Here is a 25,746-nt window from a genome sequence, read left to right on the forward strand (position 1 = left end):
ATATATATATATATATATATATATATATATATATATATATATATATATATATGCCACATGCCACAAATTGGTTGTATTGCTCCTGTAGTGATCCTTTCCCAAGTTAATATGCTCCTTTTCTAACTTGGCTGCACCATACTGAAGACGACCAATAGTCAGAAATACGTATATACGGTTGCCTTCCATCAATATACCATTTTTGGTTTTCTGTTTTGCGAGACATGCCATTACTTTTTGGTAGAGATTGGTTATGTCCTTCATCAGGGAGCTACAAATGTGATGAATAAATTGTTGGCGTTGGTATAATTAATTAAAAAATTCACTACTTACAAATTTAATGAGGTTGTAAAAAAAATTGTTGTATTAAAGAGTACACGTTTCATTTTTTATTGCTGCAAACCCACTATTTAACGTTTACTTCCTTACGTTGTCAGCAAATACTTCTGGTTCATTATATCCTATATATATATATATATATATATATATATATATATATATATATATATATATATATATATATATATATATATATATATGTTGCCTGAATGTTTATAAAATTATTAAAATTATTTTTTAAGCCACTCCTGTATAAATTTCTTTAACCACAACAAATAGTTAATTAAAATACCAACTTAACTAATATTTTTCCTATCAAAAAGATAAATCTCCACAATATCGCACACAGGAATACGTCCGTACACCGCAAACATGCTTTTTTCGGTTTAGTCGTTGCCCGGACACTATCTAAAAATCAACCATGTCTTTTTTTATAGACGACATTTTAAGAAGTAAAGATCCCTTGGAAAGACTCGATAATAATCATAGTATACATCAGACTAGTGATAGTAGGCAGAATGTACCCTTAAGTTATGAAAATAGTTCAAATTTTGCGCCTTTGGAGAAAAGAAGTGATGAACACCGTTCGGTAAATCTAGGATTTAGTGACCAAAGAAGTATTTTGCATCAGACTCTTATAAACAGACTTAATTCACCTTATTATAGAACCAGTGATCATAGAGGTCCGCCTCTAGAAAACTATCAACATTTTTGCTACGATCCAGGATACATTAATTACTACAGAACGCTTTATGATAGAGGTAAGATAATAATTCTCAATTTCGAAATCTTTTATATTTGGTTCTATTGGATACTTTTGACAAGCTTTTAATTCAACAGAAAATAAATTCTTTTAAATGATAAAAAATAGGCAAAAATGTATGACCAATATTTTAATATTGGTTTTTTTCAAAATAAATCGAAATCGGTTTCTTCATTATTCCTTTTTTTGTAATGTCATATATTCTGCTTGTCACTTTTTAATTCATTTCTCCAATATGAATTTTTTTCTTTTCTTTCTTCTTTTCGTCCTATTAAATATCTTACTTTCGCTTTTTGCATTCAATTCATGTTAATTGTCTTTTCACAGAATTTCACAGAATTTCTTCTGTGTTTATGCCGTATTAAAAATTCACTTTTAAACTTCATTCAGCTAGTTAATATCTTCAATTCATAATGTCTTCTAATATTAGATTTTTGGTTTTGTTTTTCCTGTTTGGTATTTCATCTTATTATTTTGCTATATTTGTGCCCATAGTATCTTCCAATTTTGTTTTTATTGCTACTGCCAGTCTTTAATACGGTCTACAAGTTATATCGTTTTTTTCTTATTATTTGAAACAACAATCATTTATAATATTGTTCTTCCCTGTTTTCATCCTGTTTTGTGTTCTATTAGGTATGTTTTTATATTTTTCGTCCATATTTATTTTCAAATATATCTTTTAATTTAACATAAATGATATTCAAATACGCAGACTCTCAAATTATGGTTTTATGTTTTCTGCCGATCTCTTTGTAATTGAAAAAGCTTTCAATTGGTGTATATCTAACACATGCATGAATATAGTCACAATTTTAGATTTTAAGTTAGTACTTCTAGCTATTAACATAAAAAAAAATACTCAGCGATCCTAAACAATCTAATATAACAGTTCCGTTTGCGTGGAGTGAGGGATATTTGAATGATATGAAATTGCAGACGAGGCCGCAAAAAGTACTATATGTAATGCCAACTTATCAAGGATGTCTTTAATTTGAAAGATCTAATTCATTCTCTCAAACCTATGTAGTACTAGAAGGAAATGATAATCTGATTACAAAATATAGCGATAATTCAAAAAATCATTATTTAAGTATTCGCCCTACACTTCAAAAAAATATTTTACATCCTACTTATAATTACAATAAAGCACCTATATCATCACAAAACCCAAAAATAATATATAATTAACTTTGACGATATAGGCATATAACATTAAATAACACTAAAAAAAAACAAAATTTAACAATAGAATCAAGAATATCGGAGAACAACTAGAAGATTCAGAGGAACTATGAAATCACTTTAAAAACCAAGTTAACAAAATCTTCATAAACATTGATTACAGAAGATACTATTTTAATGGAAATAAGCCACAATTGAATAAGGTTATTGGCGTTTCAATTTCCACTTCCGAAATCGTTCTCAAAATACAAACATTAATAAATTAAACAAATTTTGTTTTTTGTTACATAGTGAAAAATTCTTCTAATAATTTAATTTTATCTGACTCATTTATATTGACAATTCAGACATACACTATACATTTTAAAGTAGACGTAGTAGTAAGACCTCAGCTACATGATGAAGAAACTACAAGAAGAATATACCAAGGCTGGCCTAGATATTAACCTCGCGAAAACAGAGTACCTATCTACAAGTGAAGACATAGAAGATCTACAGATTGATGACAACGTAACAATCAAAGGAAAGGATAAATTCAAATACCTGGGGTTTATAATCACGAAAAAGGCAACAACAGAGGAAGAAATTACACAAAGATTAGGACAAACAAGAACAGCAATCCGACAACTTAACTCAATATGGTGGGATAGACACCTAAATATAAAGACAAAAACGCAGATTTATAAAACATTAGTGCGAAGTATTATGACATATGGGGCCGAAAATTGGATCATAAACAAGAAAAACAGCAGTAAGATAATAGCAACAGAGATGGAATGCCTGCGAAGATGCTGCAGAGTAACAAGAATGGATAGGAGAAGTAATGACGAAATAAAGCAAAGAACATCAATAGAAACAGACATACTAACATATATAGAACAAAAAAGACTAAAGTGGTATGGACATGTAAGAAGAGCTAGCGACAGCAGATGGATAAAAAGAATAACCGAATGGAGCCCCATAGGAAGGAGGAAAAGAGGACGACCCCGAAAATCCTGGAGGAACGAAGTAGACGACGCCATGAGTAAGAGAGGACTAAACGATGGAGAATGGAACAACAGAGAGAGATGGAAACGGTTGAGCGAGGGAAGGCAGGGAATACTGTAGAATCCCTAAATATATATATATATACGTAGTAGTAAGATAGTTCAATCGATTACATGAAATCAACTTTAACTTTAGAATATCCATCAGAAAAAAATCATAGCATGTAATTTGTCTTTAAAAAGACCACATGCCATGATGACAGTAAAATTCTCCTGTTAGTGATTCCATACTAAATCATGAAGAAAAAAACCTCATAATACTATCTCGACACGGTAAGTATTTGGTCTTACATTTAGTTTACTCTCAATAAACACCAAATTATGATTTAATATGTTTGTTATTTAAAAAACATAAATGATGTATTCCTCGATATGTTACTGACTTATTAATACTGGTATTTTCCTTTTATTAACTTCCTCTTTTAATATGGTTAACCAGATCACACGAGTTTGCGACACAATTGGTCTCATTTAGCATAATTAGAGCCGATTCTTTGATTTTTCTCTTTTTACCATCTGTTTCTTTTAGGACTATACTTGAATTATTCCATTGAACCCTATGTTCATTCTTTACTTATTCTAACATTTAATGGCTTTGATTTTTTACCTCAATAAAATTTATAAATACAATGCTTTGTTATTTCTTGTTCATTGTTAGGTTTAGTTTCAGATAAAATTGACCTCAAATCACAATATTAATAATAAAAAGGGAATCATTAAATCCTTACACGATAAAGCCAAAATTGCTTGTTCCAATGAAAATTCGTTCTTGGATACGTTCTATAAATAAGGAATTTTCATCAATCGACTGAATAGAACAGCACAACTTAGAAAGAGATCCTACAACATACACAAGGAATAATACGAAGAAAATAACAATATCATACATAAAAGAATTTTCAAAAAAACTTAAAAGGATAGGAAATAAATTCAACATTTCAACAACATTCAAAACAACAAACACGTTGAGATTTATTTTATCTAAAACTAAACCTAACAATGAACAAGAAGGAACAAAGAATTGTATTTATAATATAAAATACCTTGTGAATGTGATCAGTTTTATTTAGGTGAAACATCAAAGCCATTAAATGTTAGAATAAGTGAACATCAATCTTATATTAAAAATAGAGAATTTGATAGATCTCAAATGTGTAAACACGCATGAGAAAATGAACAAAGGGTCCAATGGAATGATTCAAGTATAGTCCTAAAAGAAACAGATGATAAAAAGATAAATATCAAAAAAGCGGCTCTAATGATGCTAAATGAGACCAATTGTGTTGCAAATTTCTCAGCAGAATGCAGTAGGATCTGATTACCCATATTAAAAGAGGAAGTTAATAAAATGAAAATGCCAGTATTAGTAAGTCAGTAACATATCGAGGATACATCATTTATGTTTTTTAAATAACAAACATATAAAATTAGAATTTGGTGTTTATTGAGAGTAAACTACATGCACGACCAAATACTTACCATGTCGGGATAGTATTATGACGTTTTTTTCCTGGTTTTTTCTTTATGATTTATTATGGAATCACTAACATGAGAATTTTACTGTCATCATGGCATGTGGTTGTCTTTTTAAAGACGAATTACATGCTATGATTTTTTTCTGACGGATTTTCTCAAGTTAAAGTTGATTTCATATAATCGAATGAACTAGCTTACAATAAAGTCGTCCCAGGAACGCAACTCAGCAATATTCGCAACACAATTTTAAAGTCGTCTACTTTAAAATGTATATTTAAAATAATATATGTCTGAATTGTCAATATAAATGAGTCAGATAATAATAAATTATTAGAAGAATTTTTCACCAAAGTAACAAAAAACAAAATTTGTTTAATTTATTACTGTTTGTATTTTGAGAACGATTTTCGAAGTAGAAATTGAAACGTCAATAAACTTATTTTAACTTTCAATTGTGGCTTATTCCCATTAAAATAGTATACTTTAAAATGCCACAAGAAAATAGCTTCAGAAAAATAATGATTATAGAAATAACTTAATCAATAAAAAATAAATGGATGACAGAAGACATCTTGGCATTGATGGAACAATGTATTGACTCCCCAGAAATGATTAAATGAGATCACGCTTTAAAAAAATGCTAAAATTAGGAAAGCTTGTGGTCTAAATGATACACCATCTGAATTCCTGAAGCTAATAGATGAAAATAACATAAAAATACTAGTGAAACTTTTTAATGTAGTATATAAAACTGGAGTGATTCCCGCAGACTGGCTCAAGTCCATCTTTCTTACAATATCTAAAAAACAATGCTAAAAATGCTCAGAATATCGATTATTTAGCCTAATGAGCCACACTCTTAAGATTTTCTTAAGAATACTCCATAACAGAATTAGACTCAAATGCGAAGAAGATCTCGAAGATACCAATTTGGTTTAAGAAATGCTATGGGAAATAGGAAGGCACTTTTTGCTCTAAATATCCTATTACAAAAATGCCGTGATCAAACAAAAGGTGTATTTGCATGCTTCGTGGATTTCGAACAGGTATTCGATAAAGTACAGCATGTAAAATTAATGCAGATGCTAAAAAATATAGAAATAATTCACAAATATATTCGTGTCATTAAAAATCTGTACTGGAATAGTAAACATTGAAGATAATTAGACCGACGAAATCTCCAGACAACGAGGATTCAGACAAGACATTTCTTTGCAATAATCATCTCAGTTTAGAACTAAGACAAAGAATGGTTAAGTGCTATATCTAATCTGTACTTTTGTATGAAGCAGAAGTGTGGGCACTAAAAGTATCAAGTATGAACAGAATTGAAGCATTGGAAATGTGGATTCCTAGACGGATGCTGAAGATACGTTGGACAGAAAGAAAAACTAATGAGGAAGTACTAAGGAGGATTAACAAAGATAGAGAATTGCTAAAGACTGCTAAACACCGGAAATTGTCTTATCTGAGACATGTAGTGAGAGGAAATCAATATAGAATATTTCAACTGATCCTTAAAGGCAAAAAAGGCCGTAGATGTGTAGGAAGAAAACAGGTTTCTTGGTTAAAAAACATTCGTGAATGTATCGAGAAGTCTTCGCAATAGTGATCGCTAACGTCGGATACTTCTGATATAGCACGTGAAAAAGAAGATATCATCATTGACTAATTTAAAACTCAACCACGGTCACTTTGTCACCCATTTACATAAAATTGATATCTTTGACTCTTCTTTGTGCACTTGTGACAAAGAATCAATTGTAGGTTTAAAGTATATTTTGTTCGAAAGTTCTCTGAACATGCAGTTTATCTTAGTTCTATATCACGAATTAATCAATATTAAGTTTCCATTGCCTGTAAATGTAACAACTCTTTTGACTTCATTAGACAAATCGGTATTTGATTATACACATACACTACTGCCTAAAATTAACGCACCACCTTAAATGTACCCTTGAGTACCCTAAGTTTGAAGCTATTTTTCTTCTGGATAGATGATTGGATTGTAATGATTTTTTTCTCATATTATACGTCTATTTCTAATAAATTACTATATTAATGTTTTCTGAAAAATATCAACGTTATACTGTAAATGGGGTGTAAAAATAAAGTTGTGTTTTTTCATTGTATTTTGAAATACCCTGTGGAATTTACTCGTATTAGAAAAAAACGCTACATCTTATTAATATTTTGAGAAAGTTTATTCTTGAGAAAGCAGTACAACAGCTCTACAAAAATATGACGGCAAACATTAAAACTGGAAATAGATTAACTAGAGCAATTCCTATTAGTAAGGGCCTAAAGCAAGGCTGCTGCATAGCCCCTACACTCTTCAAAATATATCTAAATGAGGCACTCTCAGTGTGGAGAAGAAGGTGATGCAATATGGGCATCCCAATCGGAGATGATAGATTGTACACGATACACTTCGCTGACGATCAAGCCATTCTAGCTGAAGACGAGAGTGATGTAGGCTACATGCTTAGAAAACTGGAAGATGAGTATACCAAATGGGGCCTCATAATTAATATACAAAAAACTGAGTACTTAGTTGTAGGAGAAAAAACCAGAAAGCCTACAAATCGAAACGGGAACTATAAAACCAAAAGACAATTTTAAATACTTAAGAGTCCAAATAACATCAAAAGCAGGAAGTAGCGAAAAAATACACTCCAGGATTGCCCAAGCAAGATCAGCCACCAGACAGCTACACGGACTATTATGGAATAAAAAAATAACAAAAGAAAATAAAAGAAGAATTTATAAAACAATAATAGAAAGTATTGGGCTGTACGGCGCCGAACTCTAGGAAATGAACCAAAGAAACAAATCAAAAATTAAGGCCATGGAAATGAACTACTGGAGACGATGTTGCCAGCTCACTAGACTTGATAGGGTGAAAAACGAAGATATTCGGAGAGAAATGGAAATCGATCTAGACATAATAGACACAATCGAAGCCAAAAGACTTAACTGGTATGGAAACCTTCAGAGAATGCCTGAAAATAGATGGCCAAAAAAAAATAGAAGAATGGACTCAGCCAACTAGAAGAAAACGAGGTAGACCAAGACGATCCTGGAGAGACGATGTCGACGATGCAATAACCGCCAGAGATCTAACAACTGAAGATTGCTTCGACAGAAAACGCTGGAAATTAGGATGCGAGAAGCAGCGCCAGCTGTAGAAGACTCGCTTGTTATATGTAGAAAGTTTCTTTTATTTTCTTAAAATTATTGTAAAAAAATTATCTCAAAATCTTTATTATCAAAGATTACACAGAACCTTAAATGTAACAAATTTTTATTAACATTTAAATAGTCAGTTTATTATTTAGTTCTACAATCATCGTGTAGCTTAGTACACGTAAAAATGAATACAATAGACGCTGATTTATTTCCCTCTCTTTTTCTCTCTATCTCAATACCAAATAAAGTTTAATGGACATGAAAATGACGAAACAAAAAAAATAGATGACAAACAAAAATGAAAAAAGATACGAAAAATGAAAACTTGAAAGATTAAAAGTATAGAAGCTAGAGAAAATATCTAGAAATATAGATTGACGAAATAAACTGAGATAAATAGAAATCAGACACGGAAGTACAACAGAAAGAGGTAACAGACACAAAGGCGAGAATAGGAATAATAATAAATCCGGGGATAATACTAAGAATAACAAAAGAGAATAACACAAAAAATAAAAACGAAAACAAAAACATGTATTGTCTGTTGAATATTAAACTGCAAGGTTCTATAGATTAACAAATAGAGAAATTCGAAACAAATATAATACCTACAGCTGCAATAAAAAAGATAAGAAATGTACGAAAAGGGTAAGAGAGTAGATAGAAGTTAGGAGTTACGAAAATATTTTGAATAAACTCGTACAAGTATAATAAAGAAATCGGATCAAGCAAGAAAATTATACAAAAAAAAGAACAAAGAGCCAGACATAGGCGTGGCCACACACAGACCTAGGATGCTGCGGGTGCCTTGGAACCCACACTAACTTTAGAGAGGCGTAAAAATTCGGATCGTTCACTTCGAGAAACAACTAATCTGTGAACATTTTGAGTAATATTAAATAAATGAGTTATTAAACTAAAAAGTAAAACTTTTGCAATAAATTTTGTCTTACTGAGGGAGTTGCTGTGACTAAAGATCAGCTTGAAGTAATTAAAGAAGCCATTGAAGAGACAGTTGGTGACGCAACTGATGCAAAAGTTAGAGCTAAAGGTAAAGTGTTACTATATCAAATAAAATCCTTTGATTTTATTATGTGTTTGGAAATAATGCATCAAATTCTGCAAATGGTGGTCAAGGTTACCAAATAACTTTAATCGCTAGACATAGATATTTGTTAAGCTATAGAAGAAGTTTCAAAAGTAGTACTTGCTTTGGAAGAATTAAGGATCGGGCCATCTATATTTGATAATATTTATTCCAAAGTAAAAGACACTTTTGTGATAAGCTTCGAATTGACGTTCCTACTCCGAGAAAACGTAAAGTTTCTACTAGATTAGATAATAATCCAGGAAATGCATTTACAATCAACGATAAAAAAAGTAGTGAAACTCTTTTTATTTTTCCGCTTTTAGACCGAATGATTCAGTCGGTAAAAGATAAATTTGACCAAGAGTAAAAAAAAATTATTTATTCAGTATGCAAAATCACATCGTTAAATATAGATAAGTTAGGAAATCAAGATTTAAAATACATCTCAGAACATTTTGATTTGAATTCTTGAGAATAAGAAGCTGAAGAAAAACTTCTGAAAAAGAAGAAAGCTCTCGATTGGCTCGATTGGATGTCTCAGTGAAATAGAATATTGATGTTTTCAGTGTTTAACCAACAAATGGTCAAATGTGCCACAACTTCCGTAACAAGTTGTACTTTCGAGCGAACTGTTTCTAAGCTGAGCAAAATAAAATCGAAACTTCGATCGACAATACTGCAAGACCATTTGGAACATCTAATGGTGCCTTTTGTTGAACAAGAACTAAAAAAAATCGTACCATTTCAGCGACGAATGGCATTGAAATGTGTTGTTATAATACAACTTTAATATTAATCTGAATTGTGCTTGTATTTATTATATATGTAACCACCCATCTTATATGATCGCGCAATAATTAAATATAAAAACAAACGTAACTCGTTTCAAATTAAAAAAATATATTAGGGGGGGGGGTAGTGCGCGATTTTCAGCATTGGAACCCAGACTTAAAAGTACTGGCCACGCCTATGGGCCCAGAAAAAACAGACAGAAAAAAAATACATGTTTAAAGGATAAAGTTTAAAATCTTCTTTCCATTTCCAATAAAAAACTTACACATAATCTCTTTTATTTGAAGATAGTTTGCAGACACCCTGTAGAACTAAATTATCTGTATTGGATCAAACATTGGTAATAAATTGTTTAAAATTTTTGAGTAAAGGGATTGTTTTCCAATTAGGGATGATTGATTATTAATTCTTGTTTAGTTAGAGTATTACCGGCACTAAATAATCGTTTTTTAATCGATCATTACGTTCCCAATATTGCTATAAACTTGTCAAGTGGGTATTACAAGTGTGATCAATTGTGCGATATTGTAATAATATGTATGCATTTTGAGATTAGACGTATTTTATTATGGTAGCAATTACCTATTGCCTGATAAATATTTATTCAGGATTAGAGTGACGAATATAAAATATATGTTGTATAAAAAGCGGTAGTCGATTTGGAGACCCCAATTTTCAATATCTGTTAAAAATATACGCAAACTAAAGATAACTTTTCTACCACCAACAATGTTTTATTTTAGTAATTTCGAAATCATTTAATAACGTGGACAATTCTTATGTTTTGAAAAATTAATCCATATACCTATTCAATTCTATTTTTTATTACTATAAATATTATATTCTTCTTCTGAATTCCTGAAGTAAAAAGTTCTTACTGATAAATATTATTATAGTCATGTCATATTAATCAGCGAAATATACGTCAAAACAAAGAAATAAATTATAGAAATCCGGTTATATATTTGAATTCATAAAATTAATTATCTTGTAGGGATCAATCTGCAACAGTAATTTAAGCACAGCTTTTTCATACTGAGTTAATTTTGGATAAATTTATTTTATTTTATTTTTTTAATTAAAGAGTTAATTTATTAAAGAGTCTCATGCAATAATATAATCCATAATTGTAACATATTTTTAAATAAACAACACAATTGCAAACAATTCAAGGTTGCCCAAATAAATTTTAAAAAATTCGTAAAATTCGAAGAAAAAAAATCACATTTGCGTGATTTCTATAACGCCTGATTGTATGCAACTTATATATGCAACTGTATATGTGAGATTGTTTTATAACTGATACGTAAAAATGAGTTTTTATGACGCTTTACCAGGTTGCAGTAATAGTAATGTTGATATTGAGTGTTTGGACATTGTTGTTTCACTATTGGAATCGCCATTATCTAGAAGAACTGAAATTGATAGAAAAAAAATTAAAATGAATGAAAGGCCTACTCCAACATTGCGTATTGACCAAAAAGATGGGAAAAAGGTGCGTACTTTTAATTGCTCTTGGTATGATGTCTACAAATGGTTGTCTGGAAGTATTACGAAAAACAGACTATATTGTTGTCCGTGTTTGTTATTTTCTAATAAGAAATGTGTATAGAATTGTGAAGGATACTTTGATTTAAAAAATATGTCTGCCTCCTTAAAAAAACATTCCAGTTGCAAGGAACATTTAAGTAATTTCCTGTCCTTTAAGGATGTACAGAAGAGGGCGTTTTCTGTTTGCTATTTGCTAGATGAAAAATCAAAAATCTAAAAATTAGATACAACGCAGAAGTTAAAATGAACGGAGAAATCATTAAAAAATTAGTTTAGGGGGGGGGGGCTCATGACTCCGTGACCCCTCCCTCTGGATCCGTCACATAGCTATGTAATTTGCTGGCTTGGCCTACCCAAAATTTTACCACACCAGCCGCCACTGCAGACAAATAATAAAATAAACAAATAAACAACAAACAATTGATTGCATTATGTTAATTCATAAATTGTAATAATTAAGGTTTAAATTTTGATATTATTTTGAATTCCTGCATTTTATAAAGAGTATACCTACCTATAAATGATTTTTACCTATAAATACCTATAAATGAGTTTTTACATAAAATAGGGTTGTTGTTAGTATTTTTATTATTATTAAGGAATAAAACAAACGACTTAACTCAACAATATATTAAAGCAAGAATTTTAACCAAATTAAAAAAAAACTGGGGACTATCAGAGACAGTAAAACATTTTAACATATGTAAGCAGAACCGCAGTTTTTCTATTAATAAAAAATGGAGGGAACCAGTGGCGCACCTAGGGGCGGTTTTGGGGGTTAAAACCACCCCCCCCCAGACCTTATTCCGACACTTTACTCACACATTTTAATGACTCAAAATGGAGGTAACACCATAAAAAAAATTTTGGTGACCAACCAAAACCCCCCCCCCCCCGAGGCAAATTCTAGGTGCGCTACTGGAGGGAACAAGAAACTCGAAAGAAAGCGAGGGTCTGGAAGACCAAAACTATACTAAATTTAGGTATGTAAAAATAAAATTAATATTTTATAATATCTCCATCAGCATTGATAACAGCTTGTAGTCTTCGGTCCACCTGCGTGAAAGGAACCATGAAATTATCTTCTTTAGAGAGCCCTTCCCAAACCTGTTGTATACCACAGCTCTTCAGCATTTTGAGGTATAAAATTACGCCCATACAACCGTTTTATAATAACACCCCACACATTCTCGACTTGGTTTAAATCTGGACTCTAAGGATATGGTAAGGTTTCGATGTTCTCATTATGTAGCCGCTGGTTTATTATATTCGCAGTGTAAACAGTTCTACACTGTCCTAGACTGGGAAACATGTTTTCTAGAATATTCAGATAAGTCTGCCCAACAATTAATTGTAAGTGTCTTCCCGGCTATACTGAATAATTACTTGAATCATAATTGGCTCATTGAGTGATACTTCTTCTACTGCTTGGTGACTTATCTCTTGCTATTTTGACGACACGGGTCTCCTTCATTCTGCTTATGTGATTAATCACGACAGTGGCACACCTAGAAATTTTTTTATGCTACCTCAATTTTGAGACCTTAAAATTTGTGAGTAACCCAAAACCCCCAAAACCTCCCCTGGGTACGCCACTGAATCACGAATAAGGCTGCAATGAAAACAATGTTACTTAAGGTCTATTTTTGACAAATTTTTACATAATAAACGCAGGTTTATGAGGTAACGAAATGTAAGTTGGTAACACTTCTTCAACTGACGGCCATTTTATAAGCTGTCAAATGACTAATGTTTAGTTTGGTTTGGCATTTTAACATGAATAGACTGACGTCTGAACAACGCTTCCAAATTGTGCAAATTTACTTTGAAAATCATGGTTCTGTTAGAAATACAGGTCGCGCACTACGTCCATTTTATGGTCAACATAATCGTCCATCAGAGCAATTAATTCGATTATCCATGAAACGTTTTCGCACCACGTTTACTCTAAATGATAATACGCAACCATAGAGATGTCGTACAGTGTGTACAGAAGAAATTGTTGCTGATGTAGAGCGTAGCATAAAGGAAGACCCCAATCAGTCTATCCGCCATCGTGCACAGCAGTTGGATATGTGTTCATCCACTTTATAGAAGATTTTGCGCAAAGATCTTGGTTTGCGTAGTTGCAACATCCAACTCGTGCAAGAATTAAAGTTACACGCTCACCTAGCAAGGCGTAGATTTGGTGAATTGGCCCAAAACGAGATTGCTGTCGATCCTGTTTTTCATAAGCGAATTTTGTTTAACGATGAAGCTCACTTTTGGTTGAATGGCTACGTCAACAAACAAAACTGCAGTATTTGGAGTGAAGATAATCCTCAAGTGTATGTTGAGACATCATTACATTCAGAAAAACTGACTGATGTGTTTTGTGGGCTGGTGGAATCATTGGTCCGTACTTCCTCAAAAACGATGCTCGCCAGAACGTTACAGTCAATGGTGACCGCCATAAGGCCATGATTACTGACTTTTTTATTCCTCAATTGAAGAACTATGATTTGCAGGAGCTGTGGTTTTATTAAGACGGCACAATATGTGACACAGCTTGTGCCACAATTTATTTATTGGAATAAACGTTTGGTAACCGCATAGTTTCACGTTTGGGACCTGTCAATTGGCCTCCAAGATCGTGCGATTTAATACCGCCAGACTATTTTCTGTGAGGATATGTGAAGTCCCTAGTCTACGCCGATAAGCCTGAAACGATTGACCACTTGGAGAACAACATTTGCCGCCTTATTGCCAATATACGGCCACAAATGTTGGAAAAAGTCATCGAAAATTGAACCTCTATAAGTTTAGATTTTTTTAGATTAGACTACGTCAGAGACAGCCGTGTCGGTCATATGCCAGAAATCGAAATCATATTTAAATTATAATGCCAAAAGATTATCTTTTGAATAAAGTCAATTACATGTCAATTTGAAAAATCATCTTTGTTTTATTCCATTTCAAAGTTATATACCTCTAAAAAACAACCTTTATATATTATATTCATAATATATTGTATATAAATATATACAATTTAGAATAAATTTAAAAAAAAAAAAGTAAACGTAGCAGAGCGTGGTTTCGATCCACGGACCTCTGGGTTATGGGCCCAGCACGCTTCCACTGCGCCACTCTGCTCTGCAAAAGTTTGTCGATAATTGTAGTAAAATGACACACCCTATAAAAGTTTATTTTTTATTTCATACATTTTTATTATACATATCGTCGCTAAGATGTCAAAACCCCGTATCTCAATTTTCGATGGTTTTGCGTTTTTTGTGTGGTCTATATTAGGAAATCGAGCTGCATCGATTGAGAAACCTCTTATTACAAAGCATGCGAAATTGCACCTCCGTCACTCGAATTCAGAAACCTTGTATCTCACATCTTGTACACGAAACCACGTAAGTCAACACGTGTCTGAAAAATTATTAAATACTGAACATTTTTGTGCAGTTAAATAGGTTTATAAGAATTATAACTGTTTATTAGAAGCTGTGGTAAGTATAAAGATCTTATTACTTTGTTTTTATAATACGTAGACGCATTGTTTTACGTTAAACAGAAACATAACTATTATTATTCCAAAAAATTTGAGGTTATGATGACTCAATTATTATATTTCAATTGATCAACTGAAACAAATTAGATAAATCAATTAGAGAAAAGCAAAAACTTGTATTACAGTGAATTTTTAGGTGAAAAAAATTGTGATACGAGGTTTTGTTACTTACCAAAATATAATCAAGTATTTACAATATTGATTTACGAGGCTTTTTTTAAAAACAAAATAAGTGTTTTTTTGTTTTATTTTTAGGCAAACCGGGCTTCGAGAATGGTCAAATTAGTACTAGAAAGTCTAAAAGCGAATTCTGATATTGACCAGAATGAAAGTACTACCAATCAAAATTCACATTCTAAAGAGGAAGTCGCAGAACTTAAGAGCCGTCATAAAAATTATGGAAAAAAGCAAATACAGGCTTTGAACAAGTTTATGAGACCTTTAGAGAAGAATCCTCCAGTTTCCTTCCAGAAGAAGCTGCGGAAAATCCACACTATAACACCGACATTGAATTTGAACAACCTTTCAAAGGATCAGAGTCAAGTTATCATCCAAATACTTCGTCGGATTCTGAAGATCAAGCTGTAAATTTTGCCAGACGCAAAAAAATTGGAAGTAGACGCTGTCCGAGAAGAAAAAAATAAAAAGAAAGGGCGTAGCAAAAAAGGCAAAACAGATTTCTCTACTTGGGAAAGAGATGAACAAAAATGTTTAAGATCGCGCTAGAAAGGAAAAAATCAAGTATAAAGAAGATGCGTTGGAAGGAAAAGTGTGCGTATTTACGATGGATATACAAGCGGTCCAACTTGTCTCTGTCGTCCCAGCAGGCATGTTATACTTTAAACAGAAACTAGCATGCCATAACTTCACCATCTACAATTAAACAAATAATAAGGTAGTTTGTTATGTATGGCATAAGGGAGAGGGCAAAACAGATGCCAACTCCTTGTATAATTGATTTTTTAAATGAAGAGTTAGATGCCCAAGAAAAGGGCAAACAAAAAATTTTTTATAGCGATGGATGCTCTGCACAAAATTGCAACGTGACATTGGCTAATGCACTTCAGCATTTCTGCAATGAAAACGATACGGTAATTATACAGAAATATTTAGTTAAGGGTCACTCACAAATGGAGTGCGATAGTGTGCACTCCACCATTGAAAGAAAGAAAAAATATAAATGGATTTATTCACCATCCAATTATGTGGAAATAATTAAAGAGGCCCGTAAAAATACCAAAAATCCATACAAAGTTAAAAACATTGATCACAAATTTTTTAATAACTATTCCGAAATTAAGTATTATTCATCCATTCGTCCAGGGAAAAAAGTAAGAGATGCATGCGTGAATAATCTGAGGGCTCTAAGGTATTCCAGAGATTTGCCTGTCCAATTCAAACTAAACTTTGATGAGGAGTGGCAGTTTTTACCAGTTCGCAAAAATACGAATAATGCAGGAACGGCAAGAAAAATGAATAATGACCATTTGCCCATTACAGAAGACAAATTTAATCACCTGCAGTCTCTTAAGACTGTTATTCACCCAGATTATCATGGTTTTTATTACTTGTTGAAGCATTAATTTTTTTTTGTTTTCAGAATATGGAAAATAATTGTGTTTATTTTATTTTATATCAGAATGCTTACGTAACATGTTTGTTTTATTTCTTTGAAGAATAAATATTTTATTTTTCCTCTATAATTTTGTTCTTTGTGTTTAAAAAAGGCGTAAGTGAGCTGAAAATATGCTACCAAAACCTCGTAAGACCTGAAATTAAATACTATATAAATTTCAAAAACTCGTATCTCACGTTTTTTTGTCAAAAAAAATCTAACTTTATTTTTTTCAAGTTTAGTCACTGTCACAAATAATTCATTTCGTGGAACTACCCACATTAAAAAAAAACTATAACTTTAAAAGTTATATTTTCTACTATGGGAAGTTTTAGGTGATTTCCCAAAATACACTAATTTTGAGATACAAGGTTTTGACATCTGAACGACGATATGTACTTTAATAAAATATATTATTAATTTAATATCGATAATATAACCAAAAATACTAATGGTACTATTCCATCATTTCAGTGTATAGTTATGATATGTTTCTTTCCTGATTTATCAAGAAAACGTTTACTTTTAAGTAGGTAGGTTTGTCCATAGGTTCATATCGTATTATGTAAATTTCTAACTGTTATTACAATAATTCGTTTTAAATACCTACTTATTAAATTAAACCTATCAATAAATTAAAAGAATTTAAGAAAATCTTCAACTCTAATTTTCGATTTCTTTAATTAAGTATCTAGTTCTATTTTGTTTCCATAAATCTACTTTAATACAATTTTCTTTGCTATTTAGTATGTCTTAATATTTAAAAAATATTTTTGCACGAAGATATGCACTTATCATTTATATATGTATTTACCTATCTATCGCACGTCAGACGGATTTCCTTAACACCGGTAATACACGATAAATGAAATGATTAATTGTGGCGTTATTCCAAAAATGGCTTTTTGTGGTTCCGTACATTTCATACCTACAAACCACTTTTTATACATAATATGTCTATTTATATGTACTTATCAGTGATAAGTGCACTACTGTATGTCGCACAATTATGTTTTTTAATTGAATAGTTATATAATAATATGGCAATTCATTTTAAATATATGCAGGGACGTAGTTTGTCGAAAGTAAATAAGGGATACAATAAAATCTGCTAAGGAGTAATAGCCCGAGGAATGTAACTGAAGAGTGGTCGAGCTAAATAGTCTAAGTGCCAAAATTAAAAATTGCCAGAAATCAAAGAAAACTTGAAAAACCAAAAAAATAAAACAAAGGTACAAATTGTTTATGGAAATTCTGCTTTATTAACAACCTACGGAAATCACAAAAAAATTAAGAAAAAAAAGGAAATGATTTAAGTAAACTGAAATAATATATGAAATATATGATTAGAAATCTAAAATAGAGATGAAAATGCTTTATTTTCCTCGTTAATATATTCTAGCATGACGCGAAGGTCTTTTTCTTACTTTAGCTTATTTTCTGAACACCGGGAAACGCTAAGAGCTCTGTCGAACTTTTGGACAGTAACACCTTTTTCCAATACACAACACTTCTCCCATCCCATTAAGTCACCGAAATTTTTCTTGTACAATACTGTTCCTGGCTCTTGTTTTGTCACATGTAACCACAATGCTTGAGCAATGCCATGTTTAGATGTATCTATACATTTTGATGATATTTTATCGAAATCAAAAAAAGTACATTCTCCCATATCTAACAGCAGCAGTCCAGAAGCAGCAATTACAGTTTTTACATCGTTTACTATTTGCAGCTTGAAACGTTTTGTTCGTTCCTCGATAAGAGCAAAAAATCTCTATCTGAAGGTGAAAAGCTATTACCGGAAACTAAAACTTTATGATCGATGGTATCAAAATGTCTATTAGCTACTAAAAAAATGTATAAGAAAATAAATATTCGGTTTTTCAATTGCCCTGTACAGTTTTCGCTCCATATACATAGGTTTCGCTTATAAGTTGAAAGCTTTCCTGTGTTCAAGGCTTGTAGAAGACATGATGCCATTTGGGTCTTACCACGACCAGATTGCGCTCTATGCCAGATGCACATTATCCCATCTGACGTACCTATCATCTTGCACGTATATTTCAAAATTGTAGCATGACAGTTAACGGCTGTAATAAATACTACTATGCGTCAATTTGGAGATTTTAAGACCTTTACCTGTTTTCTATGATGTAATTCCAACTCAGTTTTAGCTTTTCTGGATACATTAAGGTCTTTGTCCTTGCTTTTTACAAAAAGTAAATCGCAAGTCTTGTAGGTATCAACTTTAGGTCTTTTAAAAGAAAGATTAGGAAAATCCTTCAAAAAACTCTCCCTTAGAATTTGTATGTTGTGGTGCAGTCAGGATGTTTTATTATAAAAGCGTTGAACAGCTTATTAACATTGAGGTCCGGACTGACATATTATTTTTCACTTTTTGATCGACTGTAGTGGCTCTCGTCCCTCGGGTAACTATTGGTGTGATTTTTTACCATCTGTCTATCATGAAGAGTGTACTGTTACGATAAATATTATGGCGCATAAAACTGTAAATATATTATGACTAATTCTTTTCCATTCTAGTAATTTCGGCGCTCAGTTGAAAGACCTGTTCTGCGGTTGGGATTCTGCGTAACTTTTATTCATTGTATTTTGACGATTTTCCCATATTCGATAGTTAAATTTCTTCTTGGTTATCGACTAACGGGCATATGATTTACACGAAATCTACGACCTAATTTCCGAATCGATTTTCCTAATTGGTCTTTTCGGCTTCTACCAACTTGTTTGTTTGGACATTACTCTACCCTTTAGGAGATTTACATATGGTATAACTATTAGCACTCAGCTATGATTTTATAAATAATTGAAACTGCGACTTTTTTACCTCTAAATAAATTTAATATAATATGATATGACATATTTAAGTTTGACAATCATTAAAAATTTGTTTCCAATGGCGACTAGACAAAAGTTTGACAACCATTAAAAATTTGTTTCCAATGCCGACTAAATGTGAATTTATTTAGGACTAATTATAAGATAATGAATTTTTTCCTAAAATTTTTGTTAGTCAGTATTAAATGTAACTTCTATAACCATTTTAAATATTCATATCTCGTAAACATCTAACTCATTTTTAATTAATTTCATTTGCATTTTGTATTCCAGATTATTGTTCGATAAATCGTCAAAAACCATGGACACCTTCACCGTATGACAATCAAGCCAACTATTTATCATATGCGATGCAATATAAATACATGTACAGTCCCAGTAAACGAAAAGGTGGACAAGTACGCTTTACAGCGAATCAAACGGACATACTGGAGAAAAGATTTTGTTCCAATAAATACCTGAGCCCGGAAGAAAGAAAAGTTTTGGCTGAATCGTTAACTTTATCAGACCGACAGGTAATGTATTTAAGATAATAAAAACAGTTATTCATTGCAATGAAACATGATTTAAATGATCAAATACTTATCTTTTTCTTCATAGTGCATTTCATCGCAATAAGTAGATAAAAAAGGTCAGCTGTTTTATATTACTTAGTTACCATTTTTTACATTTTTCAAACTCTTCTTCTGCCTTATATTTTTGATTTTATTGTTGTTTGAAGTAAGAAACCTCTCTATTTACAGGATAAGCTATTTTTCATGTTTTATGATAAGCACAAGTTGCCGATCAAATTTATGTGGCCAAAGTATTCGTTGGCGGATCTGATTGTAAAGAAATTTTTACAACTCTAAGTAGCAACATTGGTAATAAATGAATGGATAATAGATTATTATCTGAAGGCGCTTCATGGAAAGAAGGGCAGATGAATAATGGCCTGCCCCAAGGAAGTGTGCTTGCTCTAGCTCTGTTCAGTATATATACACACAAATAAACAGCTAATAAGAGAAAGCGCAAGACAATTTATATTGCGGTATTTATTATTTATATTGCGGTATAACCGAAGAACTTCAATAATATAAATTTTACAGAAAACTACCTTAAGCCGAATACCTCAAAAACACAGGGAAGCGCCTTCCACCTACATGAAAGAAATGCCAGGAGGGAACTACAAGTTACCATTGTCATAACACAAGACAAAAAGTCACTACTAGAAACGCTCTACTAAGAAAACTAGCTGGAAGTAGTAGTAGTAGACACAATAAAAATAACAGCACAAAGTGTTTTTCAACAAGAGAGTCTGCCTATCCAATCTGGAATCGATCAGTCCACGCAAAACAAGTTGATGTAGCCTTGAATGAGACATCTAGGATAGTAATCGGATGTATACGTCCTACTTAAACACCTGTATACGGTGGTAAGTTTCCTATCACTCAAAGAACGCACAGCAGCTGCTGGATATATAGAGACATTTAAACAAATATTCGATAAACGCCACCCACTATACAACACGGGACATAACCGTTCTAGGCTAAAATCCTGCTTTGTGTTAGTCGACCCATCAGAAACTACTTATCATCTCAAGAAGACAGTCCGATAGTAGTCTCGATTGAAAGACCTTTGCCAGTCGCCTATGGCCACAGTCCACCCAATCTCTTATGTTCAGGATCAGCATTTTCGTCCACTGTGCCACATCCTCCGTGTTGTTCCATTCTTCTTGTCATCCTTCAATTGACCTTTCCCTGTCTTATATCGGCCATGGTAAGGTTTTGGTCTCTTCTCTCACAGAGCTTTCTTTCCACCGCCAAAACATTCAACGGAACACATCAAGTGATGATCCACAAGGCTGCCGCAGACACAGTCCTGTAAGCGCATGTCACTCGCAACAGACTTGATCTGTCCACTCGTGTCATGAGCCTCCTATAGGCCGTTATCTCTACCGCCCCGCTCCAGACAGGTGCCGCGTATAGGACGATCGACTGTACAACACCGTGTAAGACCCTCCTCCTTTCGGATTTAGGTCCCCCAATGTTGGGCATCATCCTCCCCAACGTAGCCGCACTATTCGTAGCCTTCCGGGCCACCTCCCGTACGTGCTCCCCCCATTTTCCATTCTGGTGCAATGTCACTCCTAGGTACTTTACGTGTTTCTTGGGTGTGCGGTGGAGTAGACATGCTCCCGCACATTGTAATTCAGCACTTTGCCTGTTCCTGCGTTCCGAACCCGGTATTTGAGATCTGGCCTAGTACATTATCTCGGGCCACTACTAGTACAGCGAGGTCATTCGCGAACGTGAAGGGGGTTGTACCCTCTCCGTATTCACAGTTCATAACCCCGTCATATGCCAGGTTCCAAAGCGTCGGGCCCAAGACAGATCCCTGGGGGACCCCGGCCATCATGTCCACGATCGTGACCTTTTCCACCATAATCGTTCTCTCGGACAGATATTCCGCCACCACATTCATCAGGTAACCAGGTCATTCTCTCTCCTCCATTGCCTTCATTACCTCGTTCCACTGCAGCGAAAAGTCTTGACCGAAAGACCTGGAGTACACTAAACTGTGGCAACATTTCTAAATGGGTATAATACTTATGTTCCATTGAATTAAAGAGTTGAAAATGATATATTAGGTACTAAGTTTCTGTAGATGCGTCGCTATCTAAGTCTGTTTGAAGGTATGGGTTGATTTGCTTTAATATTTTGTTTCTTATTTGAGTGAATTTAACTTTAATTTTTCGGTCTTTCAGGTAAGGTTATATTTTAGTTAATAGATCTATGATCTCTGCTGCTTCTTCTGGATATATTTTAACGATACTCAACGAGTCAGGTGAGCACTGACAGTGTTCAACAAACTTTAATAACTGTTCGTTAATTACAGGGTAGTTAGAGTTTCGGTTATCAAAAAATGTTTTAGTATAACTTCTACTAAGCATTTCTTCTACTGTTTTTTTGTTTTGATATTTTGATCTGATTTTACTTGTCTTCTCTTTTTTTTGTTTTATGAAAGTAGGTTCCTCTGATGTAGTAGCTGATGGAGAGATTTAGGATATTGTGCGTTTGTTTTGTGTTTTGCCTGTGTTTATATGCATTGCCTCATTCTTTAGATCAATTTTTAGGTCGTTTGTTGTTTATAAACCTATTTTGGTTGGGTGTATGTGTTATTTTTGCTGTTGGGTTTTTATTTTATGCTTTCTTCTTTTCATTGTTGTTAATGAGTTCTTTTTGGGTTTTTTGAATTGGTAGATTAGTTGTATTTTCAAATGAGTCTATGTTTGGAAATGGATTATTTGATGTTGAATTATCTGTTGTAGTCTTAGTAGACATTGGGCAGTTTTTTATTACGTGGTTGGTTTGCTTACATGTTTAGCAGCTTGGTTATCTAATGAAAGGTAAATCCTGTATGTCGTTTCCTCATGTGTGATAAGGAATGAATCAGGTAGGGTCTAGTTATTTAGTGGAGATATGTAGATTTGGCGTCTGAAGCTTATAATATGCTGGAATTGTAGTGTTAATGTGCCTATTCTTAGGAAATGTTAAAAGCGATAGAAGATTTAATCCATGCGATTTTAATGCAGATATTAGGACTGAATGTGGGATTGAGGGACAAATATTGGACAATACTAATCGCTGACTGGGACTAACTAGTCTACGAGCCTGTAAGAGCTGAAGGTTTATTTTAATTTTTTCAGTCTTGTTTATAAAATCCTCAACAAATTTTTTGTTTGCTAAATATGTACACACTCTGTTATTTGACAATCTTGAAGTCCTCTGTAGTCCATAGTAGAACGAGTTATGTTGTTCAATTTTTGGTAGGTTATCTGCTTATATTCCGATATATTCAATAATAATAAAACTGTTACGATTGTTATGATTAAAGTAACTTACAGTATATGTGTTGTTTAGTGGACATTTTTGAACATTTGAATACATTCACATTTGCAAACTAAGAATAACTCAAGACATTTAACACAAAGGAAATGATTCGATACAAGACAACGATGAATAAGAATAATAAGATTTCTTTCTGTCCAAACTCTTCTATTTCGTATACAAATATTTTCCACTTTTTTTCTTCCTCTATCTCTGGGCCTTTCTCTTCTTTAATTTGCTCCAATATTACTTTTTTATTATCACTTTCGGTTTTTTTTGCCATTCTTTGAATATATCGAATCCACCTAATACTTTGTTTTATTATTACAGCCGTTATACTGGGTTCATTGTACAGAAACTAATAACTTCTGACTTTTTTTCTTTCCCTTCTTCGTTTACTTTTTTTCCTCCAAATATTTTTCTTAATACTTTTCTTTCCCATACTTGCAGTACTTTGCTATCTGCCTTTCTTAGTATTCATGTTTCGCAGACGTACGTGATATGATATTGTACAATTTCTAAAAAGTCATAGGCTGGTGTGTTATACTACAGAGATTAGAAGACATAAAAGAAACTAAGAAAATAATACAATTGAAACCAACAGGCTAACGATAGAAAAGAAGACCTAGAACCAGATGGTTGGACTATGTCGAGGATGACTGACAAGCAACCCACTTAGAGTTGTTAAGCCAAAATAAGAAAAAAAAAATGTTACCTGCAGAAAATGTTAGAAATTATAATACGTAATACGTTTTATTAGTTTTTGAAGCGAAACTTCTATACTGGTTTTGTATTACTTTTTTCTCTATAGTAAAAAAATGCAGACAATAAATGAGAAGTAAAAAATTAAAAGAATATCTGTCAATAAATGATTCAATTCGCAACGATTGTCAAAATTTAAAAGTTATAAATGTCACCTGATTAATAACAATATTAAATCATCTGCTTAAATTTTAAACACAGTTCTCATTTTAAAATTATTTCATATAAATACAATCATTATTTTTAAACATATCATTTTGTTTATATAATACTTAAATTTACTATCAAATGATATTTATATATATTTTATTATAATGTAATTTTTCGTTTGAATAAGACAGGTCTGTCAGTAGTAAAGAATGTATGCTTTGTTAATACGTCAACAGGTGGCGTTAGGACGTTTTTATTTCGTAGCTAACTAAAAGATTTATTTCGGTATTTTTATATAAGATCATCTTCAGTTTTTGAGAAATGGTATTTTTAATTCGCAAAGAATACCATCATAATTCATTATATTTTAATAAAGATTTCTTTTATTGCAGGTAAAAACGTGGTTTCAAAACAGAAGAGCTAAATGGCGAAGGAGCAATTCTGGTGGCGAGCAAACGCAAGAGAACACAACAGATGATGAAACGAAGAAAACTAACGCAGATAGTAACTAAATCATCTTTCTGTGTCTTATGTCGAAGAGGCTGCTTATTAGCAAACAAGTCACAAGTTGGCACTATTGTATTTTAACAATATATTTGTTATTTTTATGTAAATAAATATCTATTTGTATATAAATAATTATCTCGTTTTTTTTGTATTTTTAATTGTAAGAAACTATAATAAACAGCAAAGGAGAACTGATAAAAGCTCAATACAACTATACATTCACAAATAGAAGAGAGTTTTCCGAGAGAAGTTTTCCAAGTTATATTCATGTCCAATATACATTTTTCCATGTACTTGACCGGGAATATACCCCAGTGAAAACTATATTACCTTTGGATCCAGGCTTTTCTGCGGTCGCGGACGTTGCTTTTTGGCACCCACACAACCAGTGACGGATCTAGACATTTGCCTTGAGGGAACTTCCAACTTGGAGGGAAGGGAACTTTCAACGAAGGTTTTGAAATAATAGGTTTTCTTGGATTTTGGACATGCTTGGGAGGGGTAGACTAGACATACAAAATATGTCTAAATAGCTGATATATTGCTACAGAATCTGATTTCGCTGATTTAGACTCCCAAAAAGAAAGAGAAGCTATTGATTTTGCAATTATTTTAGATAATTCCTATTGTTCCATTATATGCCTGACAACGATTATGTGCCTGAACTAGACAGCTCATTGGAAAAAATAAAGTTTTTCTTTCCGATTTTTTAGTAAATACCTATAGATTTGTTTTCACTGGTAATTTTAAGATCTTCCTAGTTTCTTTACTTACTCGGTAAGGCGAAACGAGTGCGATGTTCTTTCACGAGACGGCGACTGTCACGGTATTCTTGAGCCAAGGGCACAGAGTGACGTTTCGTTGCGTTGTGCCGTTCGCCAGTTTCGTGGTTCCGATAAGGCTTGCCTTTCGGATACCCGACTACCGTTCGTGTACTTCATTTCGAACGTCAACTTACCTCGAGCCTGATTCGAGTCGAGGACACTGCTAGGCGGGGAGT

At 32.7% G+C, this 25,746-nt stretch overlaps 1 protein-coding gene and 1 non-coding gene across 2 annotated transcripts; one reads left to right on the forward strand and one right to left on the reverse strand.

Moving 5' to 3' along the window:
• Positions 1–686: 686 nt before the first annotated feature.
• Positions 687–24,871, forward strand: HHEX (Hematopoietically expressed homeobox). Its single transcript, XM_072521509.1, has 3 exons — positions 687–1,097; positions 19,732–19,973; positions 24,632–24,871. The coding sequence occupies exons 1-3, from the start codon at positions 758–760 to the stop codon at positions 24,749–24,751; spliced, it is 702 nt and encodes a 233-aa protein (XP_072377610.1). The 5' UTR covers positions 687–757; the 3' UTR covers positions 24,752–24,871.
• TRNAM-CAU (transfer RNA methionine (anticodon CAU)) lies at positions 14,489–14,560 on the reverse strand. The gene has a single exon. It is a non-coding gene; the product is annotated as a tRNA-Met (tRNA).
• Positions 24,872–25,746: the final 875 nt, after the last annotated feature.

Source organism: Diabrotica undecimpunctata, chromosome 2 (assembly GCF_040954645.1).
Source record: "Diabrotica undecimpunctata isolate CICGRU chromosome 2, icDiaUnde3, whole genome shotgun sequence".
NCBI classification, from domain to species: domain Eukaryota; kingdom Metazoa; phylum Arthropoda; class Insecta; order Coleoptera; family Chrysomelidae; genus Diabrotica; species Diabrotica undecimpunctata.

Coding starts and splice junctions, on each gene's coding strand:
- HHEX (XM_072521509.1), top strand. CDS start 758: ATGTCTTTTTTTATAGACGACATTTTAAGAAGTAAAGATCCCTTGGAA. Junction 1,098..19,731: donor CAGAACGCTTTATGATAGAG/GTAAGATAATAA, acceptor TTTGTATTCCAG/ATTATTGTTCGATAAATCGT. Junction 19,974..24,631: donor TAACTTTATCAGACCGACAG/GTAATGTATTTA, acceptor CTTTTATTGCAG/GTAAAAACGTGGTTTCAAAA.